This window comes from Vanellus vanellus (assembly GCF_965231255.1).
Source record: "Vanellus vanellus genome assembly, chromosome: 3".
Lineage (NCBI taxonomy): Eukaryota > Metazoa > Chordata > Aves > Charadriiformes > Charadriidae > Vanellus > Vanellus vanellus.
The window spans coordinates 9486804-9512436 of NC_138907.1; the positions used below are offsets into that span (position 1 = coordinate 9486804).

General features: G+C 42.7%; 1 protein-coding gene across 3 annotated transcripts in view; it reads left to right on the plus strand.

The window, feature by feature from the left end:
- MACROD2 (mono-ADP ribosylhydrolase 2) overlaps positions 1 to 25633 on the plus strand; it is an 891867-nt gene that overhangs the window by 797791 nt on the left and 68443 nt on the right. For all 3 annotated transcript variants that reach the window (XM_082481410.1, XM_082481412.1, XM_082481411.1), the window contains exons 9-10: positions 6000 to 6081; positions 19950 to 19991. In XM_082481410.1, coding sequence (XP_082337536.1) covers positions 6000 to 6081; positions 19950 to 19991 — 124 coding nt within the window. The remainder of the gene's footprint in view (positions 1 to 5999; positions 6082 to 19949; positions 19992 to 25633) is intronic.

Consider the following 25633-nt stretch of genomic DNA (forward strand, 5'->3'; position numbering starts at 1 on the left):
AGAAACTCGAAACTCAAATCCATGAAAATGAAAGAGCTTTGTCCTGAGAGAGTACGTCTGTCTTCTTCTACCAGCAGGACTGCAGGATGATCTGGAGATTGCCTGTTTGCCTGAAGCTGGGCTCGTTAGGGTAGCTGCAAGTTCAAGTAAAATAAGGGGGTGGTGTTTTGGCTCCGGTCTGCAGTGGATTTGAAGCTGGGCCAGGTATAAAGATCTTAAGGCTAGGTGAATTGCTTTGCGAACATCATCACACAGTTCGTTGATTGTCAAATTCACCGTATCACCAGTCTGACACCTCTGCCCCGCTTAAATCTTGTTATGAGGATGGAAGCGGCGCCGAAGCTTTGTATTTGCCATAAATACTCGACTGAAGTTCTTTTTGAGAGTAATTCTGCAATTATAGACCATGATGTCATGCAGAAAGGAGCAGTCAGCTAGGCTCTATGCTTTAATGGTTTCTGTGAAATTAGTAATAATACCAGGAGGCTGAATTTTAATTTACAGTGCTGTGAATGGAGTAGTTTTTATAGGGCCTGAAGCATTCACCTTTGGAAGGAGTTGTGCGAAAACTCCTGGCCTCGACCACAGCTCATTTCCAAGTGGGATGCAGTCCTCTCGGCTCGCTCTTGTCGGTCAGGCAGACTGCTATCTGGACAGCTGGCCAGATGTGCATGGTGCTCAGGAAAGGCGGTGCCTCTGGCGAAGTGGATCACAGCTGCTGTGAGGGATATGGCAGATGCCTGTGTTATTTTACAAAGCTGGTATTTCCATCTGTTAGTTGGTTGCAATAGGATTACCGGAGGATCAGATCGGGCAGAGGGTAGGCTGGAGAGGAGACCGTCAGCATCAAGAGTGTCATTTACCAGTACTTTTAGGGGGCGGAAACAGATGTTGGTCTCTTTGAAGCGTACCTCTGCTGCACGTAGTCAATTCAGCGCGTCAGCTTGGTGCCAGGCAGGGAGGAATGCGATCAGAAAACCAGAAGAGAGAGAGAGATGGAAAACGGGGTCCCTGAAGATAAGCGAGCGAGAGAGATGCGGACTTCAGAACAGCAAACTGAGCCCTTGCCACAGAAACAGAAGAAATTTTATACAGTGTGTAGGGACCAGCTAGGGCATTTGTAGCCTGACCCTGTGGTGCATTCCAAATCTCTTCCTCCTTATTCTGTGCCTCCCATAACTGAGACTGGGACTCCAGGAGAAGCACGCCTTGGAAATGCGACTTAGGTGTCCTTTTTCCCCACTGGTGTCTATAAGGGAAGTCCTGTCAGGCAATGAAAGCCAACAGGGCTGCCCGAGCATCCGCGGCCCGAACAGAGGGAAAATGTGGGATTGTGGCACAGTTGAAGGTTCAGGACTTCTTCTTTACAGGCACTGTAGTCAAGGAGACTTAATGGGTACAGACAGCTCTGAACTGTGTTAAGGATGTGTTTGAGGAACTATCTGAAGATTTAGAGTAATGAAATTTGAATATCAGAACAACTTTGATTCTTAAGGAGGTAAATGTTGTTTCTGGCGTTACAGAGTATAGGCACCGATCCAAGCACGCTGAAGTCAGTAAAAAGACTGTTTGGCTTCACTGAGTTTTGGATTAAGTCCACAGGATGTTTGATAAACTAAAAATGTTACACCGAGCTCCTGGTGTTCACCATTGCCTTACGACAATAGGTCCTGGTGGCACCAGGCAAGGGCCTTTCATGAAAGGGATTTGCTACACGTACAAAGAGCAGAAAGCCGCTTCATTCTCTTTATTACCGTCCCCTAAACAGATGGGGAAATTAAGTCAGCGGAATCGGAAAACCTGCCAGAGGACACAGCAAAAGAGCTGAGAGAAAACCAGAGACCTTTTCAATCCTACAGTGTATGTAGGTACAGCTGTAGAGTATAAACTCCTCCTACATCAGTGGCTGCACGCGCAGACATGAGCATACACAGGCAGTGTCCTCCCCCGCGCTGCAGTAGAGGGAAGCGTCCTATAGGGAACTTGGTGTGTACTTTTAGTTTGCTGGGAAGGCAGGGCTTTTCTCCTTCTCAAAGAATCCATGAAAAAGGGTGTGAAGTTGCCAGAATGCATCAGCAGACCCTTGTTTTGTTTTGGCTTTGGATGTGGCGAGGCTTGTGGTCATTTCTCCAAGTGGCGCGTGTCCATCTTCTTGCTCTCTTTGCCTTCTGTGGATAGAGCTGTCTCTGGTTGGCGGTGGCTGTGTTGGTGGAGCTTGGCTGCTGCAGAGGGGTGCAGCTCCCAGCTCTGCCGGGTGGTTTGCGGGACCCTCGGCAGCTTTTCGTCGTTCCCGTGCTGGTGGTGACAGTGTAGTCCTGGAGCACGCTCCCGCCCCAGACTCCCATGGAGCTCTTCTGGACCGTTAGTGGTCTATGAGCGAACTAACCCAAGGTGCATTAACCCACCAGTAAACTTAAAACACACTAGATGCAAAACGCTTTCAAATTCACTGGGGGGAAAGCCAACCCACCAACCACCCAAAACCCCAGTGAACAAAAAGCAGGAGGAAATATTTTTGCTAGCTTCTTTGTAGTAAGAGCCCTGCTGCTGCTATTAAGACCGACAGCGCTTTTTATACCCAGTGGAGGGGTTTTCACTTTGTGCGATTTGGCTGTATCCTTGTAAAATCCTGGCGTTAATGACCGACTCTGGGTCCGTTCCTCTGCAAAACAGCCTGAGCCCTGTGGGCCACGCAGAGCCCCAGAAGTTTACTGATCCTTATCAGGTGCAGGTAACAAAACCGCCAGGAAGATATCCCCCTCAAAATTAAATAGAGCCCAGCAAGGAGAGCAGAGCCCAAGGAAAAAAAAAAAAAAAAAAGGAAGAGGAAAAAAAAATATCAATGTACTCGCAGCCTTGAGCTGTGAATCTGCCTACTAAGTGAACAGCTCATGCAATTTAACTCCCTTCTTCCTGTGTTGCAGCGCTCTTAATTTTGGGGTTCTTTGATCCACCTATTCATAGCTGTGAAGCGAGCAGAATTTAATCAGGCTCTGACAGGGGATGGCTGATTTTAATACCGATCTCCAAAAGAGAACTGTCAATCAAGGATAAGCTTTAATACCTTCAGCTTGCGGCTCCTTTAAACTTCTGCTGCAGTTGAGTGGTGCTTGGTCAGCTGTGGAGGAGCCGGGCACCTACAAAAGGTGCCGGGGGCTCCCTGGGCACGCTCCGGAGAGTCCCAGGGGGGCTACTCCCTCCCCTCTGTAAAGGGGCGGCATGAACCGTCTAATCAAGTTGGCATTTCCTAGCTACAAGAGAGGAGAGATTTCCTCTTTGAAGGAGGGAGCATCTTTCATAAGTGCGCATCCCAAAAGGCCCGCTGAGCTTTTGTGAGCCAGCAGGCGAGGCAGGTTTGGAGTCACTTGGATTAAATCTTTCCTTATTGTAGCTGGAACAGGAACAGTGAGGACAAGGGTTACTTTCCGTACCTAATTTCGAGTTATTTTAGCTGAGGATGTTAGATAAAATAGTCAATGACTGGCAGGATGATAGAATACGGTTTAATTTCAGATTTACTATCTGCCAACACATGCCATTCAATCAGATAAACACAGGATTTCAGCTGTCATCACAATATCTTATGCATACTTAAAAATAGAGCGCTTTTTCTCACACCAAGAAGAAATTGAACACGTTTATATATAGGAAGCATACAGTCAGGAAGCTAGAAATTTTGAAATCGTCTGCCATTTCTAGAGAGGTTCCCTATCTTTAAATTAAGGAATTATATTAGAAGTAGTAGAAATTCTCAGGACTGCGGAAGTTTTATCGTTGTGAAGTGCACAGAATAAATAAAAGTAAAGGGAACACCTTGAGAAGTTGAACTACATAAAATGAGGGAAACAGCTGTAGTATTTACACAGAATGCGAGACGATATATAGGGAGCAAGACGACTCGGAACTCTGCGTGGGGAAAATCATTCCTCCTCTGGTTTATAAGTTTCCATCCTTGCTGTTTTGTCTGTCCTGGTTCACGTATTGGGCCTATCGCCGGAATGTTTAAATATCTGCTCCGCTCGGGAGGCGGAGACAGAAGATGGCAATGTAGTGTCACCCCAGCACTATCCTAAACCAATTTTCACACTGCATGTAACTTAAGCATTCACTGTCCGAAACTTCCCTCCTGAAAACGTACAACTCGTATAGGAAAAAATAAGGCATGACTTGCCACCAGTGAGTGCTTTACGTTACAAATTTGTGAGTGCACAGGTGAGTATGGCTTTTTTGGCTTGAGCACTTAACCAGAATTTGGGTTCTTTATTGTATCCCTTCTGAAGAGCCACTGATGACACAGTCCGGCGTATTTTTAAGGTCTGGCCTGGTTTGTTTACGAGGGATGCACAGAACAGCTTGTTTCTGTGAACATCATACAAGCAGGCAGCAACAGGCAGTTTTCTTGCTCACAAATCTGCTGATATGCTTCCCTGGCAAGCAGTGTCCGCCCGAGCTCTGCCCTGCTGCGTCCTCTCCTGCTCACAAGCCTCTTTCTTCTTTAATGCACACATAACCTCAGTCTCGTATTCCTACTTCGCTCTCATATTTCCTACCTAGTTTGCTCTTTCAGGTTTTGTAGGCAGCTTTGATTCAGAGATGTCCTTTTTAGCAACTACGGGCATTTTCCAGCATAACCAATTATTATTGCCTGCTCTCGTTCCCGTCTGTATTCTACCAGGCTGCTCCAAAATGAGCTCTAAAATGATGTCCTGAGCTCTCAGCATAATGGTATCTTTGAAGCCAAGACTTGTACTTTGCTTTGAAGAGCAGCTCTAGCAAAAGGAGAGCATTTTCTCATTTTCTGCTGAAGGTAAGGGAACGAGGGCGCTTTTTTTTTTTTTTTTTTTTTTTTTTTTTTTTTTTTTTGGGAGGGGGGAACATTCCTCCCGCCAGTTTCTCTGCAGGGGCAGGAGGCTGGTGCTTTTTCTAGCATGGGCAAAGGCGCTCTCGAGGAGCTCTGCTATGACAGATCGGCTTATTGCCTGTGAAGACGCGAGGACAGCATAATGCCAGCCAAGATGCCGAATTTCCTACATCATCCCGCTCTGCTTAAGCTCTCACGCACTCCAGAGAAAAACTTGATTATCGGGTTGCGGGTCCCTCAGCTCAGCCGTGGGAGGGTCTTTTTTGACTTCCACGGCTCCCTCCTGGAGCTGGGTTTTGGCCGCAGAGGCGATTTTTGTTGGGCTATGTAAACAGATAAAACAAAGAAAATAGCAAGGCTAGAGTGAAGACCAGTGTGGGTGTTTTTCAGCCTTAAAGGCTTTGGAATTCTGTTTGTGTTTTATTTTGTTTGGCTTTTTTTTTTTTTTTTTGGTCTCTTTTAGAAAAGACTTTTCACATACAATGATCTCCCAAGCAATTTATTTGAAATGATTGGTGGGTGGCGCATACATTATGAGCTGTGGTTTCATTGGTATGCTCAGCCTCCCGAAGTAGATGGCACATTAAATGTTTTATTTACCCCGTGTGCTACCTGTCATCTAATCAGCTTTTGTTTTTGCTGCATTCTGCTTGTATTATAGCAAGAGTAAGTGGTTTCATGTAAATTAAAACCGCATGAAACCTTTTAAAGACATTTTAAAATACTAAATGGTTTTGCAAATAGGTTTGTCGGACAAGGATTGGAAAAAGAGCTCTTTGCTTACCCATTTACTCTTTTGTATGCTTATTAGAAGCCCCCCATGTGACTCTTTCATCAAACATTGCATCCCAGTACTCATCTAGAATGCCAAAAGTCATTTATACTGTGCTCAAGAGCGGTTTGCATAAACAGGAGGCAGTTAACAAAGAATACAGTTGTGAGCTGCGATTGCAAATGTTATTTTATAAATTACAACACAGATGCACAATAAAGTCAAAACACCCATCGCTGTGATGTTTTCTTTCTTGCCTGGAGCATAAAAGCGTGTTGGCTTAAAAGTTTCTTTGCTTTTATTAACTATTACTGCCAATGTTTATGATTGCGATCGTTTCACTGTGAATAATTTTGTTTCTTACAGGTGGATCGTATCATCTTCTGCGTTTTTTTGGAGGTTGACTACAAAATTTTCAAGAAGAAAATGGGCGAGTTTTTCCCTCTAGGTAGGTGTAGTAATCAAGTGCCATCTGACTTTCAAAAACGATGCAGCAAAAAGACAACAGTTGGCACCCTTTCTTCTTTTCCCACTTAAGCCAAATATTAAAATGTGAACTTTCTTTAACGACCAGCTGCACATAGAGGCTCTGATCCTGGACGAATGTGGACGTTTAAAATTTGTGAACCGGTAAAAGGACCTGTGATACTGCTTGTACAAAATCGAGGCCTGCTATGTGTGCTTGGTTACAGCCAGTTTCTCCATTCTCTGCTGTATCTGTATCTCCTCCCAAAAACCTGGTGCGTGGCGCTGGCTGTCTTGACTCTGAGAAGAAAATGATTTGCACTAATGTAGAGAGCTCCTAGTGTATATTGCTTTTCCATGCGCTTTGTACATGCTTTGCTCTTTCATTAACGATGCCGGTAGGGTTTCTCTGGGTCTGAAAAGATACCGCAGGGGTTAGAGCCCAACTGTGTCTGAATGAGAACTTTAAACTTGAGCTGTCCCTGTGCAAGAATGAATGGGAGAAAGATGGCTCTCGCCGGAGCACTTGGGAAATGTTAGCCATTCATCTTACGTTTCACACAGGAGGTTACTTTCTAGAATTTTAGAAAACCTGGTGGATAGTAAATTTGTTATTCCCCCTCCCCCCCCTCCCCCCATGCCTGTGATTTGCTTTTGTTGCATATCATTAGAAAACTGCGTTCAGTTTTTTTATCAACCCTAAGCTGCTCCCGTTTCATTTTGTTTCCTGTGATATCAGTCCTCCTATATGTGACAAGATCCAGATTTTAGTACTTTGTTTTATCACCCGTTTTGGAAGTGGCAGTCACTTCAATACTCCCCACACTGTCTGTCTGCCTGGTAAGAAGGGCCTTTGAGTAATAGGAAGCAGAGCTTTGGTGTGTTGTGGGTCTCTCTAATTCTACAGGACTGTGTTGTCGCAGTAGCCACGGTGTTTTTTTCCTTTCGCTTTGGCTGGTAGTATGGAAATCGTGATGTTTCTGTCTCCTCTCACTAGAACAAAGCTTTTTGTAGACAACTTTGTAATCTCCAGTTTGCAGTGATTGGCAGCTGAAACTTAAAGACCTATTGAATAATTCAGGTAGCATAGAATGGTGTCTAACCGCTTAGTAATATTTTTTTCTGGAGCACATTGAACATGCATTTCAAAGACTGCATTCACATCTAATCCGGTCATTGTGTGATTTTATTTTTTTTGGTAGTGTACCCCCAACACACAGGATAAAGTGACGGTACCCGGCCTCCTGTTGCTGGCTCTGTCCCTGCCTTTCACATTAAGCGAGAGTAGACTGTAGTGTCAATTTGCCAACAAATTGGAGTATTAATACTCACCTTCATAGTTCACGTCTTTGAAATCATGGATTAAAGCCTGTTGTATTGTCGTTATAAATGTAAAGCCCACTTGGGTTTGAAAGCCCAAGAGACAAGATGATTCATAGCTGAAGCATGGCAAGCCCAAAGGGGAAGAGAGAGGAAGATGGGAGATTTATTTTATTTTTTGTGGTTTTCAAAACCTGACATTGTTGAATTCCCGTCTACAGAGAACCTGTGTGGTTTAGTGTCATGTTATATAAAGACTTATAATTGCGTTACGCCACATTATATAGATGATCGGTTTTAACCATACTTTTAAAACTATGGTATTCTCATGCATGGAAAGTTTTTACAATTTTTTTTGCTTGAACTGAAAATGGGAATGTGATATGTGGGCTTAAAGAGGTGGTTGTGCTGGGGACCCTCTAAGGTGCAGCAAATCCGGTCGTTTACAGGTACGTGACTATGCAAAGGGTTGGTCCAATGCTTACGCAGACAGCTGTCCACAGAAAGATGTTTTAGTTCTCGGCAGGCACAACTTGGTATAGATTGCTAAAAGATCTTAGGACTCATTTTCATTGGCTTCCCGCTGCAATTTTCTCATAACTAATGATTCTGAATACCAGTTTTGATATGCCTTAACGATGCTGGTTTCCAGAAGGACCTGAGCACCTACTGGCTAGCGAGCTGGAGCTTTAAAAGGAACCAGTTTAGCATCTTAAACTTTATCCCTGACTCAGTGAAGAATTTCTTGTGGTTAAGTCAGTGGTCAGTGATTCGGGAGATCTGATTTTAATGTCTTGTACCACCACAGATGTTTGGTATGCCCTCACAGGAGTCACTTAGATCATCAACTTGTGAGGACATGGGGAGAGACAGGAAAGATACATGCGACCTAAATCACTCTATTGGTGTCCCTGGAGAAACAATCAGTATCTGGGCTGCTCGCCTGGAGGAGTGCCCTAATGATTAATATACAGTCTCAGGCTTTCTTTGCCCTCTTGAATTGACGCTTTTCTGCAGGGTACCACCACTTCAGCAGACGTCAGCTGAAGTCAGCCCTATCCTAAGTTGCCTATAGCCTACTGGTGAGAACATCGGCTGAGCGTCTGGATGGTGATCCACCAGATGACCATCATGTCTGCTCTTTGTTCCTTTTTTTCTGGTCTCTTGTGAATTGCCATCTGCATGTAACATAGTAGACTTTGACGAGTTATCAGCAGACTCTCCTACTGGAGGGATGTTCCATCTCTCTGCATCTCTCTGGTTTCTTGCACAGAGGACTTAGTCGACATGGCTCTGTGTGAAGGAATTAGCAATTGTCTCAACCTTTGGCAATAAATTCCTGCGATTTAGACTGTGGGAGGAATTGCCAAAACTCTGGTGGTTTGGTTTTGTTTTGAGGTGACTCTATTAATGTAGTGAAATGAAAGTCTTTAAGGATAGCCTTGCCCTAATTTTAAATTTAAATTGATAGGACACTATCTGAACACTCACAGGAGAGAATAACACTGAGATATTACTTTAAGCTTAGAGAAAAAACATTGAGACATTTTAAAAGTGTGTCTTGCATTCAGAAACATTATGAAATATATCTGCTTTAATAGATGTGGACAAAAATGCTTAGAAAGAAGAATGTATTCATGGAGTTATATACATAAATAGTTATTACTTTAAACCCGGTGCATTAATAAATCCAAAAAGACATGCAAGTGCTTGAGCTAGTCAAGTGATAATGAAATGAAGCTAGAGTTACACCTCAGTGCATTAGAGTAAGTGGAATATAGATATAGGGAAATTGTTCCATTAGTTGAACATATCATTAGGCCTATTTTGCAAGTGGAATGCCAAAGAAATTAGTCGAGTAATAGTACTGATATTAAGACAACTGCCAAGAGCCTTGTCATTTGCAAACTTTAAATATATAGGGGGAAGAGGCAGACTTCTAAGTAATTTCATATCTTAGGAGTGTAGGAAAGCTGTTCAGTAACAGACCAGTTGTCACAGTCTCAGCATTTCTGATTTAATCTCAGTAATCAGTAGCCTGTACAGAACCCGAGCCAAAGCCAGTGTGCTCCAAGGGGGAGCGCCACTTACTCTTTAACTCAAATTTCGGATCTCATCCGAATGGCTGTCCAGAAAAGCCCTGCTTTAGAAAGTAAAGGGCCCTGGTCCATGCAGAATTTTCTCACGAACCTCTGGGGTTTTGCTGAAGAGTTTCTGTATGTCTTGGCAGGAAAAAGAGCAAGGGTGAAAGACTGTTTCTGTAGAACAACCAACCTTCGGTGCTTAAGATAGATCACGGTTTTAACATAGTAGATGCAACAAACAGCGATGCGTTTTTTCTTTTTACCAGTCAAGTCCTGTCTCCTAGTGGAATGAGAGAACCCAACCCTTCTCCTTTCGGCTGTGTTGGGAAATTCTCTCTGCTTAATCCAAGAGAATGTCTTGCTACATATCTTTCAGGCAAATAAAACATCCTTGCCTGCAGTTCTGGCTCAGATGTGTAGCTCTTGCATATCTGGATTCATTGCTACTAGTATTCTGAGTGAGCTTTCCGGGAAAGGAGCTGATGCTCGTACCATTTTTTTTCTCTTGGAATTCATTGTTTCATCTAACAGAATTCTACGTTGAGCCTAGATGCTAGGCATTACTTTAATTGCTAAATAGATATATTTCTAAGACTGACCAGGAAATGGTATAAAACCAGCCTCCCTTGAAAAGCTAGATTTACCAACATTTACCTTACAGTGATATGTACTTCTAGGATGTTATTTGTAGGAGTAAAATTAAGAGTATTTGTAAACAGTTGCCAGCTGGAGGCAAAGATACCTTTTTTTCTCTCACTCTTGTATGCTGTGTATACCTAGCTACTTAATATGTCAGATAATCTTGTAAGGACCTTTGGTAAATGCTTATTTTTCATTGTGGCTGTTGTATATTATGAAAGGTTTATCTTAAGTTGCAATGCTTAAAGTATTTCTAGATCTACCACCTGTTATCAGTGGATTGGAGAGGGAAATCATTTTTTCTAAAAACGTTCTTTAGACAAAAATAATGTTGTAAAGAGTACGTACTGTGAAGCCGCAGCATTCAAGGTTATATTACATTCTTACTACTTGAAACAGAGTAACAAAATTACTTCACTAAAGCATCGCTAAAATTGTTAGAGAGAGGACAGGTTTGCACTTTTATTAGACCAATTGATAGATGGAAGATGCAGGCTTTTAGACTCCATGTCCTTTCAGAGCTAATGAAAGGATGCTGAGCCCAAGAGCTTGTTCTTTTTTTCTTCTTTTTTTTTTCCCCCCAGCCGTATCAGTTGGTGTTAGGAAAAAGAGAAAGAAATTGCTTTGTCTTCAGTAAACTTTTCCCTCCCCTCTATTCCAGGTTATGATATTTAATGCATTTTCTGCTTCTATCCTGGTTGACGAAAACACTGTCCCCCCTACCCAAAGCATATGGTTAAGAGCTACTGTCTCATATTAATCTTCTTGTTACTTCAGGAGGATGCACAGCATCCTAGTTGTGCATAAAAGAGAAAATGCATTACAATTACAGAGGAAATTCATTATTAAGAGATCTACCGGGCTTGGAATCAAATTGGAAACTGTCTAAATGGCTGAATGTGAAGGGCTTTGTATTAAAAAGGCAGATCCCTGCACTAATACGTGAGCAAACTCTTAAGCAGGGACTGTAATTTCTGTACTGGTATTGAGAAGCATCACCCTCTTCACTTAATATGGCAGACTTCACTGGGGCTGAAGCGGTCCTCAGTGCGAGTAAAGGAATCATAAGTTAGCCCTTAGTAAGTAATCCTGTATCAAATGGGTAATTTGTTTGATAAATTTAACCTCTTTATTTGCATTTGCAGTGTTCATGAGCCGATTCGTTTCCTTAATTCATCACCTGAATGTATTCCACAAAATATTTTTCCTGGGCTTTGTTTTACCGTGTGGAGAGGTGCCAAGCGGTTTACTGGAAGTACCCGATGTCCTTTAGCTGCGATTTCACCTGGGTAGTGATTTACCTTGTAAGTCACGAGGCTCTGTTTGTTCTGACTGGTTCAGGCAGGCATGCAAAGGCCACCGGGGCTCGGAGCCCCCTGGGAATGGATGTCAGGGAGTAGGATTTGGGGAAGTTTGAAATCCCTTTGGCCTTCTCCGCCTGATCAATGAGGGCCGTCCCGAAGGTTTTGGTTGCAGGTACTTTTCCCATCTCTGAGCAGATTTTTCAGGTTGTCACGTTCACAGCTGATAACCGCCTGTGTTTTCACAGGTTTAAACTAGAGGCAGTCGGACTGTCATCTCCTTTCCTTCACTGCTTTCCCTCACAGAGCTTTCAAGGCACTGTGGATGGGCTGGGTCCCTGCTGATGACATGGAGCCTAAATTTGTGTCCAGACACCTGCTGTGGGTACACGAACACGTCTGGGGCTGAGCAGAAGCTGGGACAGAGCTGGAGTAACTGGCCGCAGCAGCAGATTGCGACGTGGCGTCACAGTCTTTGGCCTGTGCGTGGTTGTGGGCAGGACCACCTGCAACCTGGGCCTCTTTGCTGGAAGGAGCAAAAGAGTCTCACTTCCCTGACCCCGCAGCTCCAATGGAGCTGCAATCCCTGCTGTTGTATTGGGATGCTCAGGGGACCCTCTGGGTTCTCTGGCTTCTGAAACTTTGGACTTGTCACTTGAAGATCCTGCTTGGCTTTTCAGATGGTGAATGTGCAGTGAGATGGTGTGTGACCATGCATCCCTTTCCTTTCCAGGGCTGTGTATCAAGCCACCGAGAGCGTAACAGTGGCACACTGACGATTTCACATGGCTGTGAAATGGTCTCTGCACCCCTTTGAGCTGTCTCAGATGGCTTCTGCCAGACCCTTGGCTGAAGGACTTAATTTTAAACAGCTGGGGAGAAGCACAGCCCTGCTGTTTCCCATGATGGTTCCTTGTCCCTCAGTAGCAGAGGCTTCAAAGGAAGCACCTCCCATATGGGGGAGCTGGAGGAGCCTGTGCGCCAGACTGGGATGCTGGCTTTGCTCTCTAGTTCTCTCTCACAGCACCTATAGGTCCTGATAAAGTACGCTCCAACATAAATAGGATGCTGTAAAAATTGTTCTCAGTCCAAAAGTTTAATATAGCCGTAACGCTTCAAATATCTGTCCATTTCAAAATGCGTCTGAAACAACTTACCTTATAAAATCTCAAGTTAGCTAAAAGCTAAAGATGTTCGTAAAACTGTGAAACAAAATTTTTCTATGGCTTTTTGTCTTCATTTGCCACGGCAATGACTGTGCCGGTCCTACCGCTCGCTGGGGTTGTCTGTCTTAGCTCCTTTAGTCAGTGTCTCAATGCAGTGCAGGAGGATGAACAAGAAGCAGCTCAGCAATGGTGCTTGGGAGGTGGAGTATGTAATCGATGGCTCAGGTACTATTTTCAGCATCTTAAGAGAAGTGCAGACCAAGGGGGGGTTCCTAGCACCTTCTAGCATGGCAGTGGGTTTCCAGTACCTAGTAAAAAGCTAATGGGCAGTTTCCTGCTTCAGTTTGAATCATAATAAAACTTCCTGGTACACTCCCTTCTGCAAAATTTTCTGGCTGACTGCTGACTTTGGCTGTGTGTTGCAAGTGTTGGTCACCTCAAAATTTGGGCTTGGATCCTCTGGTTGTACGTGGTTTGACAGAGGCTTGCGATATTGTCTGCTGTACGGTCTGGAAAATTGTTCGCTGTCTCATTCCTGATAGGAGCGACGGCGCTGCTTGGAGCAGGGTATGGACAGACAATGGGACCATAACCTATTAAAGCTCTGTTTTCAGGAGCTTTTGTTTTGCTAAGTGGAGTCTCCTCTTCTTTGCTCCAGTAGCATCTTGTAGGCATTTTCCTTGTCTCCTTCTGTGAGACCGATGATGGAGCCTGCGATCGCTCCAGAAGTCAGGGGAAATGGCTGTTTCTATGTATTTGTCCACTCCAAATCCCTGACCTCTCCAGCCTGGATAAGGGCTGCGTTGAAACAGCGAAGTGGCAAGCAGTGAGGATGCCCTTGAAGGCCCGGGGATCGTGCAGATGCAAGGACCAGGCTGCTGTGTGTGTTATCAGCGTGGGAGAGCACGGGGGAGACGACGAGTGCGGTAAGCAGAAAGGTGAATATGGAGCAATCGTTTAGCATCTCTTGTAACACAAGAAGTGTAAGGTGTCCTGGGAATTGATGAATCGGGATGAAAACAGGCAAAAGGAAGTAGTTTTTCACCCAACGCATAAGGTATAAGAATGCTTGCTGTGAGGTGCTGTGGAGCTTGTAGGTCTTAAATATAGTTAAAAAGAGGATTAGCTCAACCAACAGAGGACTGGTCCAACAGTGGCTATTAATCACCAGCGTCTATATGTAACCTTAGGCTTAGGGAGAAACTGGTAGGGGAGGGAAATGTATTGCTGTTCTGTACTCAGTCCTTCACACACGGATGCCTGGCACCAGAAGGTGAACAACCAGAAGCTTTTTCTGTGTAATACCTTATGTGAATACATCTTTGATCAGGGATCTTTTCTTCCTGCTGTGTCGCGTATTGTGGCATCCCATGTAAAGCATTCCAAATGCATTTTGTGTCATGCTCAAAAATATCCTGTCCTATCTGGTTGCTGACACTGAGTCACTTCATGTGCTCGAGTGCTTCTAATTGCAAAGGATGCAGTTAAATTTGTGTTTGTCTCGTTTGATTGCCTCTGCCTTAGGTTACTGATGAGATTTTGTTAGAAGCTTGTGTTTAGAAATGTGTCGCCACATGCAAAACATACCATTTTGTGTGTGACTGTTACATTAGCATACATATGGGTGAGAAATCCACTTTAGCACTTGTGTAAACAAAACTCAGTTGTTTTCAGTATTTTAGGGGAGGGAGGAAGTAAGGAAGTTTTGCAATAGATTATTTTTTTTTCTTTAAAAACTGATGTATATTTTCCTAAGGAGCACTTCATTCCTTTCATGTAAGGTAGAAGCATCTGCGAAATAGAAATCCAAGTCTGATCCTGGCTGTGAGCACCATTTCCTGCACTGGAACAATGTTGTCCAGTTCACTCACAGTGGGAACGGCAGCTACTGCGTAGCCTTTATATGCAGCTGAGGCTCGTACGGGTATATGTATTTTACAGCAGATCAAGTGATGCGGTACATAAAAGAAGCCATCTATGTGGTGACAAAAAAAACCAGTGCCTAACTTCTTAGGAGGTTGGTACTAAGGATTTCTATTTGATATGGCTTCAAAAGCTACAAACATATTTTACATTCAGTGAGACTCTGGTGTTGTGGGATTGGTGTAACTAAGCAACACGGGAAGAAAAACCGCACCAGTGCTGCTGTAAGGCCAGGATGTACAGAGTGTATCAGTGGAAGTTTCCTTATAATCAGGCTAAAAAATTTGATTAAACTTACTGTCAGATGGAGGTTCTTATAGTCCCTATTGTTCTGCATGCAGGGTTGTATGATTAAAGGATACAAATGTTCAGAACCAAAAGAAGTTCTATTTCTTTTTCCAAAGCAGAAGGATGTGCTTTTTTTGTTAAGGATCTTTTTGTTTTACCTTTTGCTCCTCTTTTTTCTTATGAGCACTGAGGATGAGGGGAAAGCTTTATGGAAAATACAATTTTTTACAAGTAGATGTGAAGAGAGTCAGGCCTGGGTTTAGTTGATCTCATCTGGCGGAGATTTCCAAATCTGCTTTTCCTCAAAGAAGACATTCCCTTCTGTGCTATTCTCCCAGTGGAGGAACTGAGTTGAAGGGATCGGAACAACCCAAAGAGCTCGTGAGCTCATGGGTTATTGTGAGCCTCATCAAACCCTAGGGTGTTCCTCTGTGCTTTACTATGCTACAAAAACATCAACATAGAGCCTGTACGCTATTGTGAAGCTCCTGTTGGGTAGCAGCAGGGGTCATAAGCAATCAAAAAGTGATTTTTTCCATTACTAAGGATTGAAAATGGATACGAGACGCATGATTAGAAAGCCCTCTAAGGATGTTAAGATGATCACGTAGATAGGTGGCTGAAGCTTTGGGACAAGTTTTGGACAGTCAAGCATGGCGGAGACAAATATGGAGACCAAGAACCCTCTCGGTCCTTTCCCCTGGAAACCTGATATCATTACCGATTAGACAGTTTGTATCAGGCAGGTACCCTGGCCCACGCTGCCACCCGCTTCCAGATTGGACACGAGAAGCTTTTTGTTTGAGCAAGCAGAGACTGCCCCAAAACAAGATCAGTTTTCCTTAATGTTGCGAGACTGTTGTGCCGCACATCCTCTGTTATTCTAGTGGAAACCGTACGGGCAGATTGTGGAATACCTGCTAAGCAAATGCTTGAGGGCAGGAACTTTTTCAGCTGGACAACTGGCTTTGTATAACAAATAAGCTCAACAGGATGGCTGCAGCTGCCAGTGCTGAAAGGTTTTGTGGGGTTTTTTTGGTTTTGGCTTTTTTACAGGCATCAGCAGTGTGATCACCAGCTTGTCCCTTCAACCTCCTGTGCAGCTCTGCCCATCTCATTGCTGTTTGCCAGTGCGTGTGTATGCAATCTGCGGAGGGGAGTTTGGTCTGGTCCCACAGTGCCCTCCCAGCTCCTCCTCCGGTTCTGTTGAGTACGTGGAGCCACACTTGCAAGGAGGAGCAGACTGAGACACATGGGTTGGCTGGAAATAAGGAAACGTCTGGAAATCGGGAAACAAGAGAAAGTGCCGAGAAAAGGAACAAATCCATGAGGAGACAAGGCAGCTGAGGAAAGGTTAGAGGAAGGCAGGGAGGAGCTAGCAGCATGCAGTGCCGTCGGGGGAGCGCTGGCAGCCCGGGATGCAGACCCTGAATGCAGATGAAACAGCAGCCTCCTGCAGTGGGGAACTGGCTCTTGTGTAAGAGCTCTTCAATGCATGCAGTTAAAAATAAAAGGTGTTTGTACAGCATTGACTCTCCGCGTGCTAACATGAAGAAGAATGCAAATAGAAGCATGAGCAACAAGGAGGAGGCGGTTTAATGGCTTTGGGGATTAGCAGCGGTATTTAGAGCCTTTCACCTCTCCGTTCCTAACATAAATCTTAACACAGATTGATGGTCTTAGCCATCTGGCTTGTGTTTGCTTGTATGCAATGACTAGTGAGCCAGGGAAAGAACCTGACCAGCAAGGCAAAAGGAAAAAAAAAAAAAGTATATGCCAGAAGAAGGCATCATCTTCTCCAGTTTCAGTAAGAGCAGGTATGGTGCGATTATTCTGTTTCAGAGGCCTCGGTAGGTAACAAGGGAGAGGGAAATGAAAGAGTAACAGGCATCACTTGGTACATGACTCTACCAGAGAGCCTGTGACTTACGCAAATGTGTATGCTCCGAGCAACTTGCTCTCAAATGCAAAGCTCCATGGTCTTTAGAGATATAGTTACCCCAGATAGCACGAAGGTGAGTTTCAATCATCTCAACTGTAAATTATTTCATACTTGACTGGAAACTGTTCTCCCATATATCACCAATATAATATCTTAATTTTATATACTGTAGTCCAATTTATAAGCTGAAAAATTTTGCGCACTCAACCGTATGACGCGTTTCTGGATTAGATGGCTTCCTTGTATTCTAAGCCTTCTAAATACTGATGCGAGTTTTCTTGGGGGTGGGCTGACTGTTGCAGGGAGTCACTGTCAGTTTTCCTCTCATTCCAGGCTTCAAAGTCTGTCATTCCTTTTCCAGCAAGGTCATCTTAGTAGAGCTTCCCAAAATCCAGGGCTTTAACGGAGAAGCCATGTGAAAGGTCTCTGTTCTGCTTCTTCAGACACGAGTAACCAAGAGTGTGGACACACTATAGCACGTTTTCCTAGTCAATTATTTTTCAACAGCTCTTGAGCAAAGGTGAGAACTACAGAGGACCTCACCTCTGGTCTTTCAAATGGGGGAGTTTGCGCAAGAAATATTGACCATATGTCTTTCAGGAAATGTTTACTGGTGTCAAAGATTCGTTCGTGGGTTCTCCTGTGGTTTTACTCTATTTTGCTTTGGGGTTGACTGTGGTGCATATTTCAAACCAAAGCAAACCTCTAGAAGGCTTCTCTAGATGCAGTAAAAGAATGTATAGGGAGCACTGAAAAAAAAAAACCTTAAAACCCAGGTATTGCAAATCGAGTTTATTACAATCTTGGCACTGATTTTGCTTTCTATTAGGCATGTAGACCTTCAGTAAAAAACATTTTTTACTTGCTTTTACTTCTTCAGAACCAGTAACCAAGAAACTGCCTGTAATGGCATTCTTTTGGGGGGAAAGTTAATGAATTTTGGATATAGATTTCTAAACCACTGTTTTTTATCTCAAATGATTGGTTTGGGCATAGGGCTCTGTCAACTGAACGTGGTGTTTGTCACTTCAGCCAGCCACGCCAAGGTCAGTGAAAGAGACCACTTTATATTTGACAGGGAAGCCCTTCCACCAGATGCATTAATAGTGTGAGAGTAAGAATTATAGATACATGAAGTGACTGGGGAGTGCTGTGTGCCAAAGTGAAATTCAGATCTAGATTGGGGTAGAATTTTCAAAGGCACCACAATGACACAGAGATCATGTCACCAAGCGGTTGGGAGCCCAACTCCCATTTTCAGAACTGACATAAGGACTTTACTGCCTTTCAGCGAAACTTAGGCTCCTTTTCCCAGAGAAAAATGCCTTTAATTCACAATTAGTTCGCAAAAGCAGTCTTTGCCTCTTCATAATTATATTGCATAATGACTTCACTACTTTTTAATAACATCAGATTTCTTGTCTGTGTCCATTATCACCAGCTTAGAAGCTATTCTGTTGCTTTGGGAATTTCGTATTCCAAGTCACTCACAGAACTATAATTAAGAACTTCCGCAGAAGACCAGGTGATATATGTATGTTAAGATATTATATTCTGCTGATTTAGTGTCAAGTCTTCGATTAATTTGAAATTTTATCATGCTGGTTTCATTATAAACACTTCCATGGAAAGAACGTGTTATTGGAAACTGAATAATTAATCTCTGTGTTACCCAAATGTTTTCTGATTGGTTTGTTGAAAAATGCCAGGACTCCAGTTGAAAATCCTGGCTCCGTTGAAGTCAATGGCAGGATTCCCATTGGCTTTAACAAGATTTTTCATTTTCTTATCTCAAAAATTACTTGTCAAAGGTCCTTAAAGTTTCTGTGTACAAATTTGTATTTGTACAGTCAGGGTCCTTGTGCCTTTTTGATCTCCAAAACACTTGTTTACAGAATAAGAAAAAAAGGGAGTAAAATGTGCAGTGACTTTTTTCAGTGCTGATTCTTTGGGCTGGGCTAAAGCAAGCGTAGTCAAGAGAAACGTAACCTGCTGTTGTTTAGTGGCTTCTGAAAGTCCTGCCCTGTAGATCATGTCTGAATGAGGTGGGAAGGGGTAGACGGATGGATACAGATCCATCTACTGTAGATTCACAAGCATCCATGAAAATTCTCACGCTCGTGATTTTAATGCTTATAGCAAAGACAATTCCCAACGGAGGCCTCTTATTAACTAACTGTTCTGTTCTCATGCTTACTCATCTCTACTTAAAATAGTTTCAGGCTCCAAATCTTGATGATAGCAGAGCTTAATCCTCATAGCGTGTGTCACAGCATTTGGATCTCAGCAGAGTTTATAGTGTAAAGATCTGACCCTGTAAATTAGGACGTAAATACTACTGTTAGTTTCCGTTACCATTGATCATAATATTGCAAAACTCCTTTGGGTTCAAATGGTGGTCATAATATGCACATATGCAAGTTCGAAAGAAGTTAAGCTTTAGACAGAAATTGTAGGCTTGCTACAGAATTTGCACACGCCCAAATCCGTTTCAAAGAGTATAAATGGAGTCTATATGAATTAGAAACACAGTTGACATAAACTTGTGTGGTCAATGAGCTCTCCGTTAGACAATTAAGGCTCTGGAACGTTGAGTTACCTAGATGTTAACCAAAGCTAATAATTTATTTTTTTTTACTCATCAAAACAACTCGCAGTAAGAAATTTATTTGTTACCGAAATGCAACTTTTTGCAAAAGGAATCTGCTTTCTTCATATATCATCTTAATAATTATGAGTGATCAATTCTCATCTAGCCCAAGTTCGGTCTTAAAGCAAAGCCCTGTCTGGCAAATTTATAGTAACTTCTCTATGTGGTATGGTTTCTGGATAACTAGTTCTCTTAACATAGTCAACTGTTCCCAGGAAACAAAGCAAACTGAAACTTGACGAGTAAACCAAAACCTCTGCTAGAAAAGAGTATGCAATTTCATTTTATACAGGTCATAATTTGCAGCGTTCTGTAAATTATGCACAATTTTATTCCCTGTCTTTATTCCCTGCGGTTCCTGTGTGTGGTAGTAACAGTCTAGTATCAAAACCTTATTCCATCCACCTCCAGATTTCACTGCAAAATGTTAAATGTGAGGAGGCAAACTAAGATATGGGCAATTTGAAACATGGAATATTTCATTTTAGATGTTATTTGGTATTCTTATTAATCACTTTCTTTCATTTTTTTTTGACAGATGATGCTAATGAAGAAGGGACTGAGCTGAGTGAAGAGACAGGTGAGTAAACAATATTTTATGCTCAAATATATCACTTCTGAAGCATTGACCAAACTGAAAGAATTCTTGAAATTAATTGCCTTGGTTGTGATAAGCAGTGCCAATCATTTACTGCCAATGTTACGACAGTCATCTCTGGATTTTAACATAGCATAGGGTAAGCCATCCCTGATAATACATAGTACACGGTAAGAATGGCCGAGATTACCTTTTTAACGTCATCGTCTGTTGTGAGCCTCTGGGTGATACTCGGTTGCTTTTCATTAATAACTAGTTTGAACATGAATGGGAAATAATTAAAATTCTGCAGTCTCTTTGTCTGTAAAAAGGTGTGAATACAGCAATTCTAGAGTCATTTGCAATTCTGATTAGCGGCTGTGATTTGTTTGCAATGAAAACGGTAGCAAAACTCTCCCACAAACTCTTAAATTCATTGCACTTGATTGGACAATATTTCAGAGGACTTTTTTTCCTCGTCCTCCTAGCATGCTGTTTAAAACAAGTGTCAATGGTTAGGGTTTGTGGATGTGGATAGACTTGGAATGGAAACGATTGATAGGTATAAGGGAAAGAAAGGGCTGAAGAACAAGAAAAGGGGAGGGCAGAGGGTTAGATATCTCTCACGAGGACAAAAGCTTCCAGTCAGAAGACTTCTGCTAGTTTTTTGTAGAGCGCTTCATCCGCTTAATCTTCTTGATCAGTCTTTTTGTAACAGACGTCCACCACAGCACCCTGTGGCGTTCTCCCAGCCGACCTTCACCTAGAGGTTCTCAGTGGGCACCTCCTGTTCCATAAGAGACTTCCGTGCAGTGAAGGACCTCCTTTTATATGCAGCATAGGTCCCCCTACTCTTCTTCTCTGCCCCTCCTTCCTAACCAGCTAGTACCCATCCGTCACAGTCCACCAGGCAGGTGCACTATCCCCCATGTGTCTGTGACCCAGATCCCATCATAGCCCAGTGAGTGTGCAGGATCTTCCCATTCTTCCAGTTGGTGTCCAGTCACAAGTGGTGTCCCCCAGGAATCGGTGCTGGGGCCCGTTCTCTTTAATATCTTTATCAATGATCTGGATGAGGGGATCGAATGCACCCTCAATAAGTTCGCAGACGACACTAAACTAGGGGGGCGTGTTGATCTGCTTGAGGGTAGATTGGCTCTGCAGAGGGATCTGGACAGGCTGGACAGATGGGCTGAGGCCAATGGTATGAGGTTCAACAAGGCCAAGTGTCGGGTCCTGCACTTGGGTCACAACAACCCCATGCAGCGCTACAGACTGGGGGCGGAGTGGCTCGAAAGCTGCCTGGCAGAAAAGGACCTGGGGGTGTTGGTGGACAGCCGGCTGAGTATGAGCCAGCAGTGTGCCCAGGCAGCCAAGAAGGCCAACACCATCCTGGCCTGCATCAGGAATAGTGTGGTGAGCCGGACTAGGGAAGTAATCATCCCCCTGTACTCGGCACTGGTGAGGCCCTACCTCGAGTACTGTGTTCAGTTTTGGGCCCTTCACTACAAGAAGGACATTGAGGTGTTGGAGCGTGTCCAGAGAAGGGCTACAAAGCTGGTGAAGGGTCTGGAGGACAAACCTTATGAGGAACGACTGAGGGATCTGGGGTTGTTTAGCCTGGAGAAGAGGAGGCTGAGGGGAGACCTTATCACCCTCTACAACTACCTGAAAGGAGGTTTTAGAGAGATGGGAGCTGACCTCTTCTCCCTGGCGACAAGTGATAGGACAAGAGGAAATGGGTTCAAGTTATGTCAGGGCAGGTTTAGATTGGATATTAGGAAGCATTTTTTCACTGAAAGGGTTATTAAACATTGGAATAAGCTGCCCAGAGAGGTGGTGGATTCACCATCCCTGGAGGTGTTTAAGAAAAGGGTAGATGAGGTGCTTAGGGACATGGTTTAGAAGTGGTGGTGTTTTTATCAGGGTAGGTTAACGGTTGGACTTGATGATCTTAAAGGTCCCTTCCAACCTCACTAATTCTATGATTCTATGATTCTCTTTACGAAAAGATATGGGATCAGAAAGGAGAGCCACATGGAGTAAGGCAGAGATATACCAGCCAGAAAACAGAGGTAAAAGCTTTTGAAGCAGTATGTTGGTTGCTTAAATTGGCAAGGTTGTCCTAAAGACAAATGGATTATGATGGTTTATGCGACCAGTTAATTAGCTTAGAAATTAGAAATACTTGAAGAATGGTGTATACGCATAGATGTGAAAACATGGGTATGCACAGCTAGATATGTGTTACACTGATGGATTAGCACGTTCTTTTATGGCTGTTCTGGCCTGTTGATTTTATTACATATAATTATAATTACTTTTTGGTGTCAAGATTACTGGATAGGAACTTTTAGAAATTTTAATACAATTAGTGTGATTGATATAGTTGTACATACATACGTAAAAGTAGAAAAATAAAGACCATCGTTATACAACAAACATTTGCCAAAGATTGTCCTACAGTTGAATTTGCAGTATCCATCTAACATTTCCAATTTCATTTTTTACAGTTATGGCATGTATATTGTTATAAACCCAATTATTTTGCATTTTTTTGTCTTGTTGCTTTTATGGAGATTATGCAAATTACATTGATTATTTTTTTTAAAGCCTTTTAAATAAGAATTAAAAGGAAGTACGTTTCCACTTAATAGCTGCTCTCTTCCTTCTTGCCTTATATCCCTCACCGCTTCATTAATTTAGGTGATGCTACATAGCTGCTCTGGGAAATTCTCACTGAATTAAGTCATTGGAGGAAGATATTTCCCTGCCTGTCTCTTTCTTTGTGCATATGAGCTAGATGAGGTCATAGCTTCCCTCGCAGGTTTGCCTGTAGGGTGCTACGAGCTTCAACAGCATGTACTTGGTTATTTCTTTATCATTTGGAGATATTTAGGGAATCAGTCCATTGATTGTCAGCAATCAATACCTACGTGGCTAAAGAGAAGTATCTTTTGTATATCTAGTGGGGCAGATATACAAAAGTTACGGCCTTTTGACCTATTTGTGTGTGGACTTTTTAACGATTGTAGGATGCGTTTGTGAGAGCTATAAATACATACGTAATTTCTGCATTGAGGGGAGTTTTAATTTTTATACTCGGATTTTTATCAGTTTGAAGGATAACTGCTTTTTACTGTTCTAAGGGGAAAATAGAGTAGCAACTTCTAGTCACGACTTCAAGATATTAATTGAATAATCATTCTTCATTCCACTTGACTTCATGGGTCATGACCCCGGCAGATGGAGTCAGCAGTTGGCACCAATATTGATGACCCTGGTTTTTTTTGAGCTGTCTGTATCCAATGTGTTTTGGCGTTATTTCTCCAATTCCTGTGCTTAAGGGAGGAAAAAAAAAGGGAAACAAGAAAAAAAAAAAAAGAAATGTTGGATTCCTGCAGAGCACTTGTTGCAGACTATACGCATGTGTAGAACCTTTGGTAGTGATTCACATATTCTAAATGTCACCTAAATTCCTGTGCCTCCAACTCCCTGTCGGCTAGGTGTTTCTGAGGGCCGATATCAAACCAAGGGAAAACACGGAGAAGTAGTACAGGGACACAAATGAGATGTAGACTCATTGTATCTGTACCAATTTCCGTTTGAGGAATGTAGTAGAATGAGGTGGAGGTTACAGAATCAGTCCGAATTAAACCTGGTGGCAAGATTGGAGGAAAAAAAACCTGTCCTGGTCTGGTGTCAGCTGAAGTCAGTGGGAATATGTCCATTGACGTCAGTGCACACCAGGTTAGGCCTTGGGAACAGCTAGAGGAATTAGCTGGGAGTAAGGAATAACAGATGACCAAATGTGTGTATTATTGAGTGATAGGTACATTATGAAAGTAATCTGTCTTGTGTTTCTACCACCCTGAAGTGCAAATATCTCATTACATAAAGAAAGGCCTTTCTTTCTGTGATTTCTCTTCAAAATAAGTAGGGGAGTATCTTAATTACATCTGCCAGATAATGTCCATTAATATCTACGTTAATACTATAAAATCAACAAGCACGAATCATCATTTTAGTGAGTTAATTACATAACGTCGCTGTATAGATTGGACGTACTAGAATAAGAAAAACATTTCAAGACAAAAATAACCTAGTTCTATTAAATATACACACTCAAGACCACTCTCTTAATGGCATTTGACTCGCGGGATTTTAACCCATCAGCTTGTTATTCTGGATGCTGTATCTTCTAGCAGCTGCTGACTTAACGGCACCATTTAATTCAGTGTGCTTTGATGGTATCCTATTCCATACAGTTTGCTGTTGGAATGGCTTGAGTCAAAAGGGCAGATACAGTCATAGCGGGTACGGACCTGCGCAGTTGTACAGCTCAGCTTTCCTTTATGAAGGATTTCCTACATATGTAAAGAGAAGACCAATGACCTAATATTCTTGTCTACCTTTAACTTCAGTGATTTAACACTGCAAAGTCATGATGCTTAATGTTTTAAGCTCCATTAAGGGAAGATTATTCTAAACTTTAACTTCTGAAGGACTTTGCTTTTATACCCATAGATTCACATATCTATGCACAGAAGCATGCAAAATAAGCCCTAATACTGCCATAATTGTGTGTGCAATTGCAGTGACTGCATGTGGAAATTATAGAAGCGTGTGCTATTATGAGAAGCACCATCCAGATTCCTACATAGTAGTATCGCATTATTATGCACTGACATCAGGTAATTCTCTTACCATTCAAAAATTTTAAAAAAAAAAAAAAAACAAAAAACCAAAAACCAAACACAACAACCACATAGAAAAGAGTTTCACTTCTGAATCTATATTTTCCGTCAACCTGTTCAGCTTCGCTCTCCACCAGGTACCAAAACCTTTTGACCTCACCTGTATGAATGTTGCCACACTACTGTCTCTCATTTCCCATCTAATAGTTGTTCGTAATAAATGCCCTACTGGTTATCCCGTTTCTATCCCGAGCATCCTAATTAACTACTTATTCATTACTTCAGGAGCCGCAGTCAGCTAGGATGGCAGGACGAAGGATCTTGTTTACGCTGACAAGGGAAGGCCTATTATAAACAATGCTGTATAAATACAGAATTTCTTTGGACGTTCCACTGTGTGAACACTCTTATACTTGCACACTTTTTGTTGGAGGGAGACTTTCTCTTTTTTTTCCAAGATGAAAATAGCAATCACTTGTAACCAGGGAGATTTGGAAGTGTTGAGGGATTTGGGGAATAGCTTACTTAGAGACACGCCGTGAGATTTAAGTGGCTTGTTGACCCTCTGAATTAGCCTATAAAGAAGAATCATTTCTCCCAGTGTTAGAGCTCAGAAACCTTTTTGCACAGATGATCGTGATTAGAAAAGCTTTTAATACCAGCAGTTCAGACACCTGTGCTGTTTTCAAACAGAAATTTGCGGGCAAAATTTCTGTAATATTTGGTTACGTGTTCTGAAAGACGTACATACTACTGGAGAGCAGAAAGGGTTAAGAGTTGTATTTTGACCATAATATAAAGACATTATTTTGAAGCCTGCACAAATCCTTTTCTGTCTCTGGAATGAGGAAAATCTGCTAAAAAGCAGTGAAATTGTGATTGAAATCTTGTTCTCCTGGGACAGCGCCTCTACATCCTTTCGTGAGCATTTTAGGGCTCTTTATAGAG